Source organism: Aureobasidium pullulans (assembly GCF_000721785.1).
Source record: "Aureobasidium pullulans EXF-150 unplaced genomic scaffold scaffold_11, whole genome shotgun sequence".
NCBI classification, from domain to species: domain Eukaryota; kingdom Fungi; phylum Ascomycota; class Dothideomycetes; order Dothideales; family Saccotheciaceae; genus Aureobasidium; species Aureobasidium pullulans.
Genome location: NW_021941031.1, coordinates 395433 through 409116, shown reverse-complemented (window position 1 = coordinate 409116; position 13684 = coordinate 395433). Strand labels below are relative to the sequence as shown.

Sequence of the window (13684 nt, the reverse complement as noted above, 5' to 3'; positions counted from 1 at the left end):
ATATATATGTAGTCTGTATTATGAGCGAAAGCAGACGATTGATGAACAAGATGGCTGCTTGACTGAGGCACGTGATGTTGGATACAATTGTGCCCTTGGATAGATGGGCGTGGAATAGCACTTGGCCGAAGTCGGAATACGCACTGCCGACGCCCTGATGCAGCCACGAGTACAATGCTCGAGTAGCTGACTTGAAGCGAACACACAGGGCATAGATCAAAAGGATCGATCAGGACTCGGTCAAAGATAGTCCGTGTAATGAGGAGATATAGTAGTCGAGTAGAAACAACGAAAATCGCACGGGAGCATTCGAGTAGTTTGTAGCCTCGGCATGTGATGGCAGATGTTGTGGAGTTTCTGGGGTCGCAGCAGCGCTCCATCAGCCCGAGGTGACGAAGTCGATGATTCTGAGCACGCTTGACTCACCACCCGTCTCTTCTCGTCATACAACGCACAAGACAAGACCTAGACGTCAGATTCGTCCTCTGCTGAGCACTCGCCAGCACACAGCTTGAGCTCGCGAGCTTGTCACCTCCTCCCGGATTTCTGGCCGCAAGGCCTCGACAAGCCCAGCCATGTCGTGGAAAAAGTCGACTGAGCTCATGGACACGATCCGCCACTATGCCAACTTCCCTGCCACTGGTGTGAGCTTACGGCAGATGGTCCAATTTGGAGAGAGGCCGTCAGTGGGTGAGTCTACCGTCATCACACGAGTCGACCACAATCACGCAGAACGACTGACGACATGAACAGGAACTCTGTTCCGCGCATCGCAATTCCTCTCCGAAGAGCTGCCTATAAGGCTGGCACATCGCGTGCAGGAACTCCAAGAATTGCCCGACGGCTTGGGCGACATGCCCTCGATCGGCCGAGTACGAGATTGGTATGCCCAATCTTTCGAGGAAATCACCACTTTGCCCAAGCCCACCCTCTCGTCCGAGATCCGCGATCGCCTCTTGAAACCACAGAATGGCAAAAACTCGCGCATCCTGAGCGAGGCCACAAAGAACCCCAGCATAAACCAGGGCCAGTATCGCTCTCAGCTTCACCACAACAACCACGACCATGGCGAAAACAGAAAGAACGCCCTCAAACGCTATTACAGTGCTGGCGACGACACCAATGACTGGCCGCCAGAGCTAAATGACTACAACACCCGCTTTTCAAAGACTCTCGAGAAGATCAAGCGTCGTCACGATAGCGTTGTGACCACCGTCGCCCAAGGCATCCTCGAATACAAGCGCAAGCGTCAGCGAATGCAAATAGACCACAACATCCAGGCTTTCCTCGACCGCTTCTACATGTCTCGTATCGGTATTCGCATGCTTATAGGCCAGCACATTGCTCTGACCGATCAACGAGCTCATTCGGATCCTACCTATGTCGGCATCATCTGTACAAAGACAAACGTGCGCGATCTGGCCCAAGAAGCCATCGAGAACGCTCGCTTCGTCTGCGAGGATCACTACGGCCTCTTCGATGCTCCCAAAATTCAACTCGTCTGCAACCCCGACCTCAACTTCATGTACGTTCCGGGTCATCTGTCGCATATGCTCTTCGAGACGCTCAAGAACTCCCTTCGTGCTGTCGTCGAAACACATGGACAAGACAAGGAAGAGTTTCCCGTTACAAAGGTCGTTGTGGCCGAAGGAAAGGAAGACATCACCATCAAGATCTCTGACGAGGGTGGCGGTATTCCGAGAAGCTCCATTCCCCTTGTATGGACTTACATGTATACGACTGTCGATCAAACGCCTCAACTCGACCCAGACTTCAACAAAAGCGACTTCAAGGCTCCAATGGCAGGCTTTGGTTATGGACTGCCCATTTCCAGGTTGTACGCCAGGTACTTTGGCGGAGACCTGAAGCTGATCAGTATGGAGGGGTAAGTGCCAAGTTTTCGCCTGACTCGAGAGGCAATCTGCTAACATAACTCACAGCTACGGCACCGATGTCTACCTCCACTTGAATCGCCTGTCCTCCTCGTCGGAACCGCTACAGTGACAACGACCAGTCATGAGGGATGAATGGTTTCAGCCAGTCATCGACAGACCGATGGTTGACGAAGGCTCACCATCAGATTTCCCATCCCAAGGATTGACGCGCCAGCCACAGAGAGCCCCCTCAAAGAAGCCCTCTATGCAAAACATAAGTCTGGCCATGGCATCTCGCGCTATGAAGTTGAAGCGTGTCGCGACTAGAGAAGTCAGTGAACGTCGACAAGTCGGAGACGCCGAAGAGATGGTCAATGGACCGCAAGACAACAACTCATCACCCTGGTGGAGGAATGTTAGTATGGAAGAGGGCATGTAAGAGCGATTTGCTATGCTACGCTCTTATGGCATGCAACGCCTGTGTGCACATTATGCTTTCATTTTTCTCTTTTTGTTATTACGACGCATGGCACAGGCGTTCAGGGTGGATTATATTGTACAGATTGGAAAGGACATATGATCCAGTCTTTCTCTACAATGAATTGTTGTATTATTTTGCACATTTTTTATTTTGAGAGTCCATGACATGTGAACGATGTGAGAGCGAAATGCACTTGTTTGCCTTGCAAGCGGGCGAAGCCAATCAAGCCCAAAAAGGCAATTCGTTTTGCGGCGCGTCTTCCTCGAGACTTCCGAGCCCATCATGAAGTGAATCAATACATCAACATCAAAACTAGGCCGTCACATCTCGCCGGCTTCCCCAGATACTATCGAAGATCCAGAGAAAATACACACCAAAACTCGAGAGAAGACGATCAACACCTCCGAAAACATGTCTACTCAATCCTTCCCATCAGTCACACCAGTCCACATATCAAAATCCATCTCGACATCATCAGCACCAACGGAGGACCCTAACAACCCACTGCCTCAACTTTTGCACACACCTTCCGGACTCGCGATAATCGAACTTCAAGGAACCATCAACTTCCCCCAATCCAACCCTACAGAAGAAGACTCCTCCGACGCCAATAACACAATCACGTCGTCAACAGAAGTCGGACGCTTAGTATTTCCCCTCTATACACCAGGCATCTCAGATCCCAACAGTGGAGCATGGATGAAGCGTGTTTACTTCTACATCGGCAAACATCAACGCATGACCGGCGAGATCAAGAAATTACCGAAGCCGCTGGCTGTGTTGAGGAAATCACAGAGCGGAGAGGAAGGTGCAGTTGAGATCGTGGAGATTGTGAGGTACAAGGTTCTGTTTGGAAGTAGGCCTGAGCCTGTGAGTGAGGATTTGGCCTGAGAGATCGAGGAAAATGGGTGCAGGAAGTTTCCATCAAGGATGGGGCAGGCTTGGAGAAGGATTGAGGATGCAAGTGTTACGAGAATGATGCGTCTGACATGAGTCCTACAAGCGCTTATGGAGACCGAGGTCTCGCATTAGTTAGACCTAGGCACGGTAAAAACTGGCCGTCTCCTATACATGTTACCCTCGTGTCTATTGATGCACCGTCGGTTCGATGTAAGCAAATTTATAGACGAAGCCCTCCTCACATGGAGGATCATCCGGCCGAATCGGATGAATTTTCCCGCTCAGTACGGAGTAACAGCACCTCGTAGCACGATGCAATTGGAAAACCATGCCAGAACATGACCTTCTCTCATGTGCGTGCATAAATTACACAACCTCGGCGTCCATGCCATCTCCATCTCGGAGCTGCCATAACCGAGTTTGCAGATCTGCCTGCAAAAAGCATGGACGTTGCGGGACGCAACCTGTCAAAAGAGAACGCACCCCCACCTTCCAATCACCAGACTGCCGCAACAAGCGAGATGGTCAAGATGACTGCTATGACAGTGCAACATCAGCATCCTACCAACGCTGTAGACATAAGCTCAGAGCAAGATCCTCTCAAGATAATCGCAAAGACTGCCTCTTATGGAGAGTCAGGTTTGGTCATCCTTCTGGATGTGGTCAGACGGATGGACGGCGTACGTGCGACCCGTCTGGCGCTTACATACCTACTATTCTGATCTCCAGCATTAGCTTGCTTGTAGCCGGCACGCTGGCGTAATGGTTCTGATTGATATGGGTATATTAAGCATGACTCCCGCCCTATGCTGACCTTTGCTTTGTTCTATCGAGTCGAGGCTCACATTTCGACTTACTGGATCATCGATATGGATCTCTTCTACTCTCTGAGCCATACAGTGGTTATCGCTGGTGGCTTTGCTGCTCTGGTATCTGACTTGATTTCATTGATCATTGATTCAGGTCAAAGGACTAATGCTGTTTAGTATATTGTGTATCAAGTCTTGAACACGGTGTACACCATTTTCTTCCACCCATTGAGCCATGTTCCTGGTCCTTGGTATCTTGCTGCATCTCGCATTCCTTACATACGCCACAGCTTGAATGGCACTCTACTGCCTTGGATGCAAGCGTTACATGAGCGCTATGGCGAGATCGTGCGATACAGCCCAAACGAGGTAGGTCAAACAACCTGGCGCTTGAGTCTGCCACCATGGCACAAGTCTGCTATATCAACATCTTGGTCTATATATGGTCGGAATGTATCAGCGATATGCGCAGCGAACTGACTTCTTGACTAGGTCTCCGTCATCTCAGGCAAGGAGAACCCATGGCAAGAAATCTATGGCTTCCGCACTGGCAAGCAAAAGGGAGTTAGAAGCTTCGAAAAAGACCCTGCTTGGTATCCGACACCCATGAACGGTGTTCCAAACCTCTTGACTGCTCCAGGAGACAACCATGGCCGCCAAAGACGTGTTCTGAGCCATGCCTTCTCCGACAGAGCTCTTCGTGAACAAGAAGGCTTACTCCAATCTTACGTCGATCTACTCATCTCACGATTCCGCGATATCTCCGATCGTATCCCTGAGTATGTCGCTGGTGGCGATGGCTGGGACTCTACTGGAAAGATCGAGCTTTGCAAATGGTACAATGGATTTACTTTCGACGTGATCACCGACTTGAGTTTTGGTCAACCTTTCGGCTCTCTCGCAGATATGAAACAACATCTCTGGGTTGGTAACATTCTCGAAGGATTGAAGGCCGTCAAATTCGCTTATGTTACCCACTACTTCCCCTTCGTCAGACGTCTTGGCTCTTTGATCATCAACAAATCCCAAATCCAGAAGCGCATCGAGCTCTTCAAGTGGATCCAAGTCAAGACTGCCACCAGAGTCGCCACAGAGACTCAGCGACCGGACTTCGTTACTGCAGTCATGGAACACCAGAAGGGTAGATTCGAAGAGGATGACGGTAAACACGCCGAAGACCTTCGCAAGGGCGAACTGGTGTCCAACCTCGGTCTCTTCCTTGTTGCTGGCACGGAGACTACGGCTACGACTCTGTCTATCGGCAGCTACTTTTTGCTTAGCAATCCTGCGGTCATGGAGAAACTCAAGCAAGAAGTTCGTGGCCGATACAAAAGTAACGACGAAATTACCGTTGATTCGGTCACCAACTTCGAGTATCTTAACGCTTTCATCCACGAAGTTCTGCGTTACTATCCTCCCGTACCTGCTGGATTTATGAGGAAAGTGCCAAAGACTGGTGCAGATGTTGCTGGTGTGCATCTTTCTGGCAAGGGCAATGTATGTTTGCGTTATCTGTATGCTGGTTCGCTACTTGCCCTACTGATGATGGTTCCAGGTTTCTATTTCAATCAACCAATACATCGCCAATCGTTCCTCCCTCAATTTCACAGATCCTGAGCGCTTTGTACCTGAGCGTTGGCTTGCATCTCGACCGGAGAGGTATGCTAAGGACAATCTTGCCATTGTGCAGCCATTTTCGTTTGGTCCTAGAAAGTAAGTCAAACATACCGTTCTTGTAGTCAGTGATATGGCTAATAGTCTTAATAGTTGTCTGGGTAAAAACCTTGCTTATGCTGAGCTAAGATTGGTGTTTGCCAAAATGTTGTTCAACTTCGACATGGAGTTGGATGAGAGGAGTGCGGGATGGGAGAGCAGGCTTCAGCATCATACTTTGTTCTACAGACCTGACCTATGGGTCAAACTTACTGCTGTGACAGATTGACGGTAGGCATCATGTTCTTGCGCTCTCACTGGGTACCATACTGACTTCCAGAGAATCACGCCTTTTGATGACTTTGCACAAGCTTTGCAGGGACAGCGGAGTTCAGTTCTAGTGCGCGTTTCATTGCAGTTACATAACGTTATTGATGCTCATTGCCTAGACTTGAATTCATCCACAGCAGACAGTAGCCTCTGAAATACCAGGTGCTTCATCTCGCGACTCGTCGAAACTTTGCTCCGTCACCAGTGGCAGTTTCACAACCATCCAGTCGCACAACACCTTGCCCAAGAAGGCTCCAACGATGATCGAAATGATGATGTACCCGTTGAAGTACATGGCCAACAACATGACTATGTATCCGACGCCAAAAGTTGCAGCATGGATGGCACCTCTTGTGATCTGCTGTGCCGGCGTCGCACGGAAAGTGATGAATTGTTGCTCAGGAAGGGGAGGAGCACAAGAAGCATCCGGACCACAACCACTGGAATTGCGTTCGTCGTCGAACTTGGGTGCAACGTACGATACACGGGGTCGGTATCGGAGGCTGGCTGCTCGTCGATGGAACTGACGGAGAATGTAGGAGTCGTACTCTTTGCCGATTCGTCGTAGAAACTCGAGACACACTACCAGGAGGGCGACTCCGATGCAGGAGGCGGCGAACATGCCTTTGGTCTTGATGTGCCATGAAGATGCAAGGAAGCATGCATCAATCGTGTACCAGTTCCATAACATCTATCTTCTGTTAGATGGTGTGTTCAAGAGTGAAGAGAAAAGCCGGGTAAAGACATACAGAAATCTTGCATTCTGTCGAGTTGCCTCCTCCCATGGACATTGAGTGCGACATCTTTGGATCTCTGCTGGCTGCGTTTTCGACAATACGGATATGAAACGGGTGTCAAGGGACAAAGTGAAGTATGGATTTGCGAATGCGGGAAGTAAGGTATCTGTTTCCATCGAAGTTATATCAGCCCGGCAAAAGACCTCTCCTTCAACCACATGCTGGCCATGAGCCATGGCAGTCGGGGATCCGCATGTCCAAAACGTGTAGCCACCTCAAACTTGCTCAAATCCAACGCGCTATGGAAGGAGTAAACGCGCCTGTTCTTGGCTAACCGAGAAACAAATCAACATGATTGGCCGGTTCAATGTCCCGAGACTGCCAAGGTAAGCCACCCCCAAACATCACCTCTTCTCGACTTCCAAGACTATTTCTCCGACACAGCTGGACGTTATTGATGAACCGATTCGACACCCGTACCGTGCTTTTCGTTGCGTTTGCTGCAAGAATCTCCCGTGCGAGTCCGAATACTTGCTCAATTTCTCCTCAACGACTTGCTAGATAGCTCTAGGCTCCGCCGATTTAGGCTTTAGGACCATGCTGTTACATGCTTCAGGTCCGTGGCAGCTCATGGCGCCAATCGTGATCGGAACATGCAGATGCTCTGGTCTTCGGTACTTAACATAATCGCAGTCCTCGTTATACTGTTGCAATTTTATACAGGCATTTGTCTTTCCCTTCCCTTTCCTTTGCTCTCCGTTACTCAATTTGCTTTCTTTCTGCTGTGCAGCAATGGTACATATTCAGAACTTTACCGATGCTAGCTCATTGGAACCACACTGGGGATACGCCGATCGCGTAGTCCCTTGTACCAACGATGCCGGATCATGCAAATATCTCGACGTTGTCTACCATTCACATGACTTGGGGATGCTATACTCTGGCATCTTCTGGGCGACGATTGCTGGTATATTATTCATCTGGACATTGGCTCGTCGGTTGGCTCCGTCAAGGCGCGCCGATGAAGAACTTCTCGTTCCCGTACGAGCATCCTCGTCTCCTTCTCAAGGTGGCATTGAACGACTGAAAAGTGCATTGGCGGCGCACTCTCGACGATACCTCCTTCCCGACTTCTCAAGACCTATCTTCGGACGCACCACCAGGCTACAAGTCCTTACTCTAGTTGTTCTGACTGGTTATCTCGCCGTTTGGTCCTTCGTCGGTATCGTATACAACACTTGGGTCACACCTGTCAAGAAGATGCCTGGCGTCTACAATACTCGCACTAGTCTCGGACCTTGGTCAGACCGTGTCGGCACGCTTGCTTATGCTCTAACGCCACTCTCTATTCTCCTCTCGAGCCGCGAATCCATCCTCTCGCTTATGACTGGGCTACCGTACCAGAGCTTCAACTTCCTTCATCGATGGCTCGGCTATATCATCGTAGTACAATCTACTCTGCACACAATAGGCTGGACCATTATTGAAGCGAAGCTTTATCAACCCCAGCCCACTGTTGCTCGTGATTGGATCAAGCAACTCTACATGATCTGGGGATGCGTGGCGATGATCCTTTTGTTCCTCCTCTTTGCCCTCAGTACTCCCTGGGCTATCCGTCTTACTGGCTACGAGTTCTTCCGCAAATCGCACTATATTCTCGCAATGGTCTACATTGGTGCTTGTATTGGCCACTGGGACAAATTGTCCTGCTACCTTGTTCCTGCATTGGTTGTTTGGTTCCTGGACCGTGGCGCACGTCTCGTGCGTACTGCCATCTTGCATTACACAGTGCTTCCTGGTGGCGAGGTTGCTTTTGGTCCCGCGAAAGCCTCAACGACTGTCTTCTCCGACCCGAATGGCGATGTTGTCCGCCTCGACTTCGTGCACCCGCATGACGCCTGGGCTGTTGGTCAACACTTTTACCTCTGCTTCCCTGAAAGCAGCATTTGGCAGTCACATCCCTTTACGCCACTCAGTCTCCCTATTCATGATGATGTGTCCTGTGGCGTTCAGCATTCATACATATTCCGTGCCAAAGGAGGCGAAACCAAGAAGATCGCTCAGCTGGCAGCAGCCAAGATGCAACAGGCTGGTGGGGTTACACCCCTGACCTCAGTCATATTGACCGGTCCCTTTGGCGAGGAAATCACTACCCATCTCACTCAGGATGTCAATGTACTCTGCATTGCTGGTGGAACAGGTATCACATACGTGCTTCCTGTCCTCTTGGGCCTTGCATACCAACCTCGCTCAGTGAAGAGAAAGGTTACCCTCGTCTGGGCTGTCAGACAGAAGGCCGATGTTGCTTGGGTACAGCCAGAGCTTGATCGCGTGAGGCAACTGGCAAAGTCGATTGATTTGACCATCCGCATCTTTGTCACACGAGAAGCAGAAGGACAATCCAGCATCTCGGAAAAGTCAAAGTATGCAGACCACGACTTCAAGTCGGTTTCAGAGCCCATTGTCAGATCCGATCAGACGCCGGACTCATCGTCTGCCGCTTCTACTTCCGCCGCGTACCCTTGCTGCGGCCCGCCGTCGGACTCCTTCGCTATCCAAAAGACAGCGATTCCAGCCTCGAATCCGCATGACGAGCCTATCCACAGACATCCTGACTTGAGCATTCTTGTCAAAGACTTCATCGACGAGACAGTCTGTGGAAGGACGACCGTGTACGCCAGCGGACCTGGACGTATGATCTCAGAGTTGAGGAGTATCGTTGCTCGGTCCAACGATGGTTCAAAAGTGTGGAATGCAGACGAGCGATACGATGTTAGCCTTGTCTGCGATGATCGATTAGAATGGTAGATGTGCAGTGCTCTGGAAAGTGTTGCGATGTAAATAAATTTCACGCCTTGATGTTCTCCTATCGCTCTGTATGTCGTTCTTGAGAATTGTCGTGAACTCCCGCAATACTCGTTTTCACACGCTCGCTCTTGTGCTCGAGACTGAATTTATTTCCTTACGTCAGCGTATAATGTGTCGAATGGTGTTAAGTGTATTGTGTTGGCCGCATAATATCTCAGCTGCATTTGATGCGGATCATTGGTGGCAAGTAAGATAGTCCCGAGTGATGTGGCCTATCCACCCTGGGTGTTGCTCGATCCTTCCAATGACTTTCGGTCCAGGGATATGGGTCATGCCAATCATTGTGAATCAAAAGCGTAGCACGTTCCCGACTGCGGATTTTGGGCTACTCGCTCACTATGCAAGACAAGCTGGCAATGAGCCGAGATAGTCAGAATGGGGGAAGAGCTAACAGTGCATCTGACGCAAACTTGCTCACCTCCTGTAATCCTTCCCGAGACAGCCATCTTTAGGGCTCATTCTCGACATTCGATTCGTGGTGGCGCTTCAACGCAAGTTACTCCAAGGCTTTGTGGTATATATAGAGAGCATACTTTCCGGATTTATCCTGCCTGTGACCATAAGCATCTGATTTCGAGTGCCGAGCTCGCAGACATACTTTGCCTTTCGTGATTCTATCAATCCGGAAGGGGCGAATCACAGCTATGGCGCAACCGACGTCTGCCATGGGTAAACATCCAAACTTCATCAGCACCTTGGAAATGCAAGAGCAACCCAGAAACGAGAAAGACAGCCACGACAACACCAACCAAACTCCCTTGGACCAAAAAGCCCAACTCGGCATCCAAAAGATCGAAGCTGTGACCACAGTCTGGTCAACCAAGTCCTTGGTCATCGCTTACGTCCTGATGTGGCTCATTTACTTCGTCGAAGGTCTCCTCTCCGGCACAACCACTGCGTTGAATCCTTACATCACCTCCGCATTCGCCTCTCACTCTTTGACACCAACCGTGGGCATAGTAAGCAGTATCATCGGCGGCGTGACCAATTTCACCATCGCCAAGATCCTTGACGTCTTCGGCCGCCCACAAGGCTTCCTACTCTGCATCATCATCGCTGTTATAGGCTTGGTCATGATGGCTGCATGTAAGAGTGTAGAGGCCTACGCAGCTGCTCAAGTCTTCTACACGGTTGGAAACACTGGGTTACAATATACGCTTGGTGTGTTCATTGCTGATACTTCGAGCTTGAAAAACAGAGGGTTGATGCAGGCGATTGCTACGAGTCCGAATATGATTACTTGTTGGTTGGCTGGACCGCTTTCTTCTGGCTTCTTATCTGGGCCTGGATGGCCTTGGGCGTTTGGCATGTTTTCTATCTTGGTGCCTGCTTTCTCGGTTCCGTTGTGGGTACTTTTGTTTTGGCATTACCTCAAGGCTAGGAAGATGCAGGTCGTGCCTGAGAGAAAAGAGCAGACAAGTCTTTGGCAGTCGGCGGTGTACTACTGTCGTGAATTCGATGCTGTGGGATTGATCTTGCTGTCTGCTGGTGTGGCACTCTTTCTTCTACCATTCAACCTTTACGCCCTCCAGGTAAAAGGATGGACTTCTCCGCTCATCATCTGCCTGTTGGTGTTTGGATTCATACTAATCATTGCATTCGTGCTCTGGGAAAGATTTTGGGCTCCCATCACCTTCATTCCCTATAATCTCCTCAAGGATCGGACTCTCTCTGGCGCCTGCTTACTCTCCTTCACCATGTTCTTCAGTTACTTCTGCTGGTTTAGTTACTTTAGCTCTTTCCTCCAGGTCGTCAATGGTCTCAGCGTTACCAACGCCAGCTACGTTATGCAGATCAACACCGTGGGCTCAGTGCTGTGTGCTATCGGTGCAGGAGCACTGATTCACTACACCGGTCGCTTCAAACCGGTTTGTGTGTACTTCGGCATCCCAGTCAGCATCCTAGGAGTCGGGCTGCTCGCCTACTTCCGACGTCCGGGTACTGGTATCGGATATCTGGTCATGTGTCAGATATTTATCGCTCTGTCCTCGGGCACACTGGTCATCTGCGACGAAATCGCGGCCTTGTCCGCAGTCTCGCATCAGCATGTCGCCGTCACTCTAGCCACTATAGGCCTATTCGGCAACATTGGTGGAGCCATTGGTCTCACAGTCGTAGCTGCCATCTGGCAAGCCGTGTTTCCCAAGGCACTTGCCATGTATCTGCCGGTCGAGGAGCTTCCGAATTTGCTATTGATCTATGCGGATATCACGACGCAGTTGTCTTATGAGATTGGTTCGCCGACTCGTGTGGCTATCCAGCATGCGTATGGAGATGCGCAGAGGGCTATCGTAGTCGCTGCTACTGCTGTGTGGGTTCTTGGTGCGGTTGCGGTGGCTATGTGGAGGAACATTAAGGTTAGTGACATGGAGCAGGTTAGGGGTCATGTAGCCTAGATTTCCGAGAGGCCCTTGTCTGTCATATGTACTGAGGATGCTCGATGATACGAGTGCATTGATGTCGTATCTTTTGAGGCTATCATGACCAGGATGTAGGGGCATATAATTCGAACACTGTCCGCAGAGAGTCCGAAGAAGATAGACAGCTACCCGAGCATCAAAAACATCTTACGATGGCTGGTTCGGAACGTCATCCGTGCCCGGGTGTGTCAGTTCAGGTGGATAGCAAATTATACATCCGCGACTTTCCAAACCAGCTTTTCACCACTAACACCTTCCCTGAGTGCCGTCAAGGCGTTCTGCGCTCGTTCCAGTACATCCTTGCCTTCAATAACGCGATATCTGTTTGGACGAACAACACCAGCTTGGAGAAGCGCTGGCATAATTTCCGGTTGTAGCAGACGAGCAAGTTGTTCATTATCCTCGTATGCATGCGTACGGACGCCAGTGACTCGAACGCCAGATGCCCAATCGGCAACAGCAGTCACATCATATCCGTACTTTGGAGCAGCAGTCGGTGTTGGTGGCGAGAAGATAAGTGGAAGCAAGATAGCGACGTGGTTGCCGTTGTTTGCTAATTGTGCGATTGGTAAGATGGATGAGGACACTGAGCCGATGCAGTCGAAGAAGTAGGGAATGTTGCCAATGTCTCGTTGTAGCTGGGATACGATGTTTGAGTCGCTGTAGTCGTACGTTTTAGACGCACCGAGAGTTTTGAGGTGTGCGTGGTGTCGAGCAGATCCGACAGCGATTAGGTTATTGTAGCCGTAGTATGAGAGGATTTGTAGTGCATACTGACCCACGCTACTCGAGCCACCCCAGATCAGGATGGCATCATCAGTAGAGGTGGGAATGTAGGAGTCCGGTTTAGGCCAAGGTAGGGGTAATCCGAGGGCGGGAATTACGGTGTGGAAGACAGTGACAAAGTTGGTCGGGACAGTCGCAGCCTCGGGCATGGAGATGTTGGAAGGGATCTAGAATGCTTAGTAGTTATTCTCAGGAGAAGCATGCTGAGGAGGATGTACCTTGGCAAGAAAGCGTTCCTGGGTGATAGCATAAGTCTGATGGCCTCGCTCCTGCGATGTCTTCCACATGTATCCAAAGACCTATAATTGTCAGCCGACCACACACAGTAAAAAGATATCGGAAAAATTACCTTATCTCCAACCTGAAGCCTCTTTACCTGGTCACCAACTTCCACGACGATGCCGACACTACCATCTCCCATGATGTCCGGGTATTGTGCCAGGGCACCATCTGCTTTGTGGAGGTCGAATGGCTGGGTCGAGGTCCACTCATTCAGTACACGCACTTGGTCACCAACTGGTGTAGGAGTTGGGACTTGACGAAGCTCGAGGGGAGCTCTTGGTCCCACACTGAAGACTGCTGCGTGATGCATTGAAAATTCGAGGGAGAAAGCTTGATGCTCGTGTTGATACAAGACTGTCACTTCTTGATAGTTCGTTCTATCCGAAAGAATATGGAAGTCTTATAGCAACGAACTTGATACTAGTAGGCCTAGACTATGGGGGAAGCTTAGTAATGGACTTACAAATCAGAAATCCTTCAAGATGTCGTTTGCAAGCAGGAGAAGGTAGGTAAAAGTCATCTGTCGAGGACGTGCTTATGTGAT

The 13684-nt window shown here is 50.1% G+C and overlaps 7 protein-coding genes across 7 annotated transcripts; 5 read left to right on the top strand and 2 right to left on the bottom strand.

The window, feature by feature from the left end:
- The first annotated feature begins 382 nt into the window (after positions 1-382).
- On the top strand, positions 383-2498 carry M438DRAFT_320586 (alpha-ketoacid dehydrogenase kinase). The gene is made up of 3 exons (XM_029902880.1): positions 383-690; positions 754-1885; positions 1941-2498. Exons 1-3 carry the CDS (start codon positions 576-578, stop codon positions 2002-2004), a joined length of 1311 nt encoding a protein of 436 aa, XP_029759644.1. The 5' UTR covers positions 383-575; the 3' UTR covers positions 2005-2498.
- A 56-nt stretch (positions 2499-2554) lies between these two features.
- M438DRAFT_346408 (uncharacterized protein) lies at positions 2555-3586 on the top strand. The gene has a single exon (XM_029905670.1). It carries the CDS (start codon positions 2767-2769, stop codon positions 3244-3246), a length of 480 nt encoding a protein of 159 aa, XP_029759643.1. The 5' UTR covers positions 2555-2766; the 3' UTR covers positions 3247-3586.
- A 52-nt stretch (positions 3587-3638) lies between these two features.
- M438DRAFT_33393 (putative P450 monooxygenase) lies at positions 3639-6115 on the top strand. Its single transcript, XM_029903662.1, has 6 exons — positions 3639-4184; positions 4242-4433; positions 4557-5561; positions 5620-5777; positions 5832-6008; positions 6058-6115. The coding sequence occupies exons 1-5, from the start codon at positions 4062-4064 to the stop codon at positions 6004-6006; spliced, it is 1653 nt and encodes a 550-aa protein (XP_029759642.1). The 5' UTR covers positions 3639-4061; the 3' UTR covers positions 6007-6008; positions 6058-6115.
- Positions 6116-6174: 59 nt separating this feature from the next.
- On the bottom strand, positions 6175-7051 carry M438DRAFT_366150 (Ctr copper transporter; the record flags this gene model as incomplete). Its single annotated transcript, XM_029907854.1, has 2 exons — positions 6797-7051; positions 6175-6738 (listed from the first exon to the last, which is right to left on the bottom strand). The coding sequence occupies exons 1-2, from the start codon at positions 6848-6850 to the stop codon at positions 6175-6177; spliced, it is 618 nt and encodes a 205-aa protein (XP_029759641.1). The 5' UTR covers positions 6851-7051.
- Positions 7052-7210: 159 nt separating this feature from the next.
- Positions 7211-9755, top strand: M438DRAFT_346405 (uncharacterized protein). The gene has a single exon (XM_029905669.1). It carries the CDS (start codon positions 7577-7579, stop codon positions 9590-9592), a length of 2016 nt encoding a protein of 671 aa, XP_029759640.1. The 5' UTR covers positions 7211-7576; the 3' UTR covers positions 9593-9755.
- A 306-nt stretch (positions 9756-10061) lies between these two features.
- On the top strand, positions 10062-12164 carry M438DRAFT_33360 (uncharacterized protein). Its single transcript, XM_029903624.1, has one exon. It carries the CDS (start codon positions 10297-10299, stop codon positions 12046-12048), a length of 1752 nt encoding a protein of 583 aa, XP_029759893.1. The 5' UTR covers positions 10062-10296; the 3' UTR covers positions 12049-12164.
- Positions 12165-13576, bottom strand: M438DRAFT_33363 (GroES-like protein). The gene is made up of 3 exons (XM_029903630.1): positions 13208-13576; positions 13077-13157; positions 12165-13025 (listed from the first exon to the last, which is right to left on the bottom strand). Exons 1-3 carry the CDS (start codon positions 13448-13450, stop codon positions 12282-12284), a joined length of 1068 nt encoding a protein of 355 aa, XP_029759639.1. The 5' UTR covers positions 13451-13576; the 3' UTR covers positions 12165-12281.
- Positions 13577-13684: the final 108 nt, after the last annotated feature.

Coding starts and splice junctions, on each gene's coding strand:
- M438DRAFT_320586 (XM_029902880.1), top strand. CDS start 576: ATGTCGTGGAAAAAGTCGACTGAGCTCATGGACACGATCCGCCACTAT. Junction 691..753: donor TGGAGAGAGGCCGTCAGTGG/GTGAGTCTACCG, acceptor CGACATGAACAG/GAACTCTGTTCCGCGCATCG. Junction 1,886..1,940: donor AAGCTGATCAGTATGGAGGG/GTAAGTGCCAAG, acceptor CATAACTCACAG/CTACGGCACCGATGTCTACC.
- M438DRAFT_346408 (XM_029905670.1), top strand. CDS start 2,767: ATGTCTACTCAATCCTTCCCATCAGTCACACCAGTCCACATATCAAAA.
- M438DRAFT_33393 (XM_029903662.1), top strand. CDS start 4,062: ATGCTGACCTTTGCTTTGTTCTATCGAGTCGAGGCTCACATTTCGACT. Junction 5,562..5,619: donor ATCTTTCTGGCAAGGGCAAT/GTATGTTTGCGT, acceptor TGATGGTTCCAG/GTTTCTATTTCAATCAACCA. Junction 5,778..5,831: donor TTTTCGTTTGGTCCTAGAAA/GTAAGTCAAACA, acceptor TAGTCTTAATAG/TTGTCTGGGTAAAAACCTTG.
- M438DRAFT_346405 (XM_029905669.1), top strand. CDS start 7,577: ATGGTACATATTCAGAACTTTACCGATGCTAGCTCATTGGAACCACAC.
- M438DRAFT_33360 (XM_029903624.1), top strand. CDS start 10,297: ATGGCGCAACCGACGTCTGCCATGGGTAAACATCCAAACTTCATCAGC.
- M438DRAFT_33363 (XM_029903630.1), bottom strand. CDS start 13,450: ATGCATCACGCAGCAGTCTTCAGTGTGGGACCAAGAGCTCCCCTCGAG. Junction 13,158..13,207: donor GGCTTCAGGTTGGAGATAAG/GTAATTTTTCCG, acceptor TGACAATTATAG/GTCTTTGGATACATGTGGAA. Junction 13,026..13,076: donor AGGAACGCTTTCTTGCCAAG/GTACATCCTCCT, acceptor TAAGCATTCTAG/ATCCCTTCCAACATCTCCAT.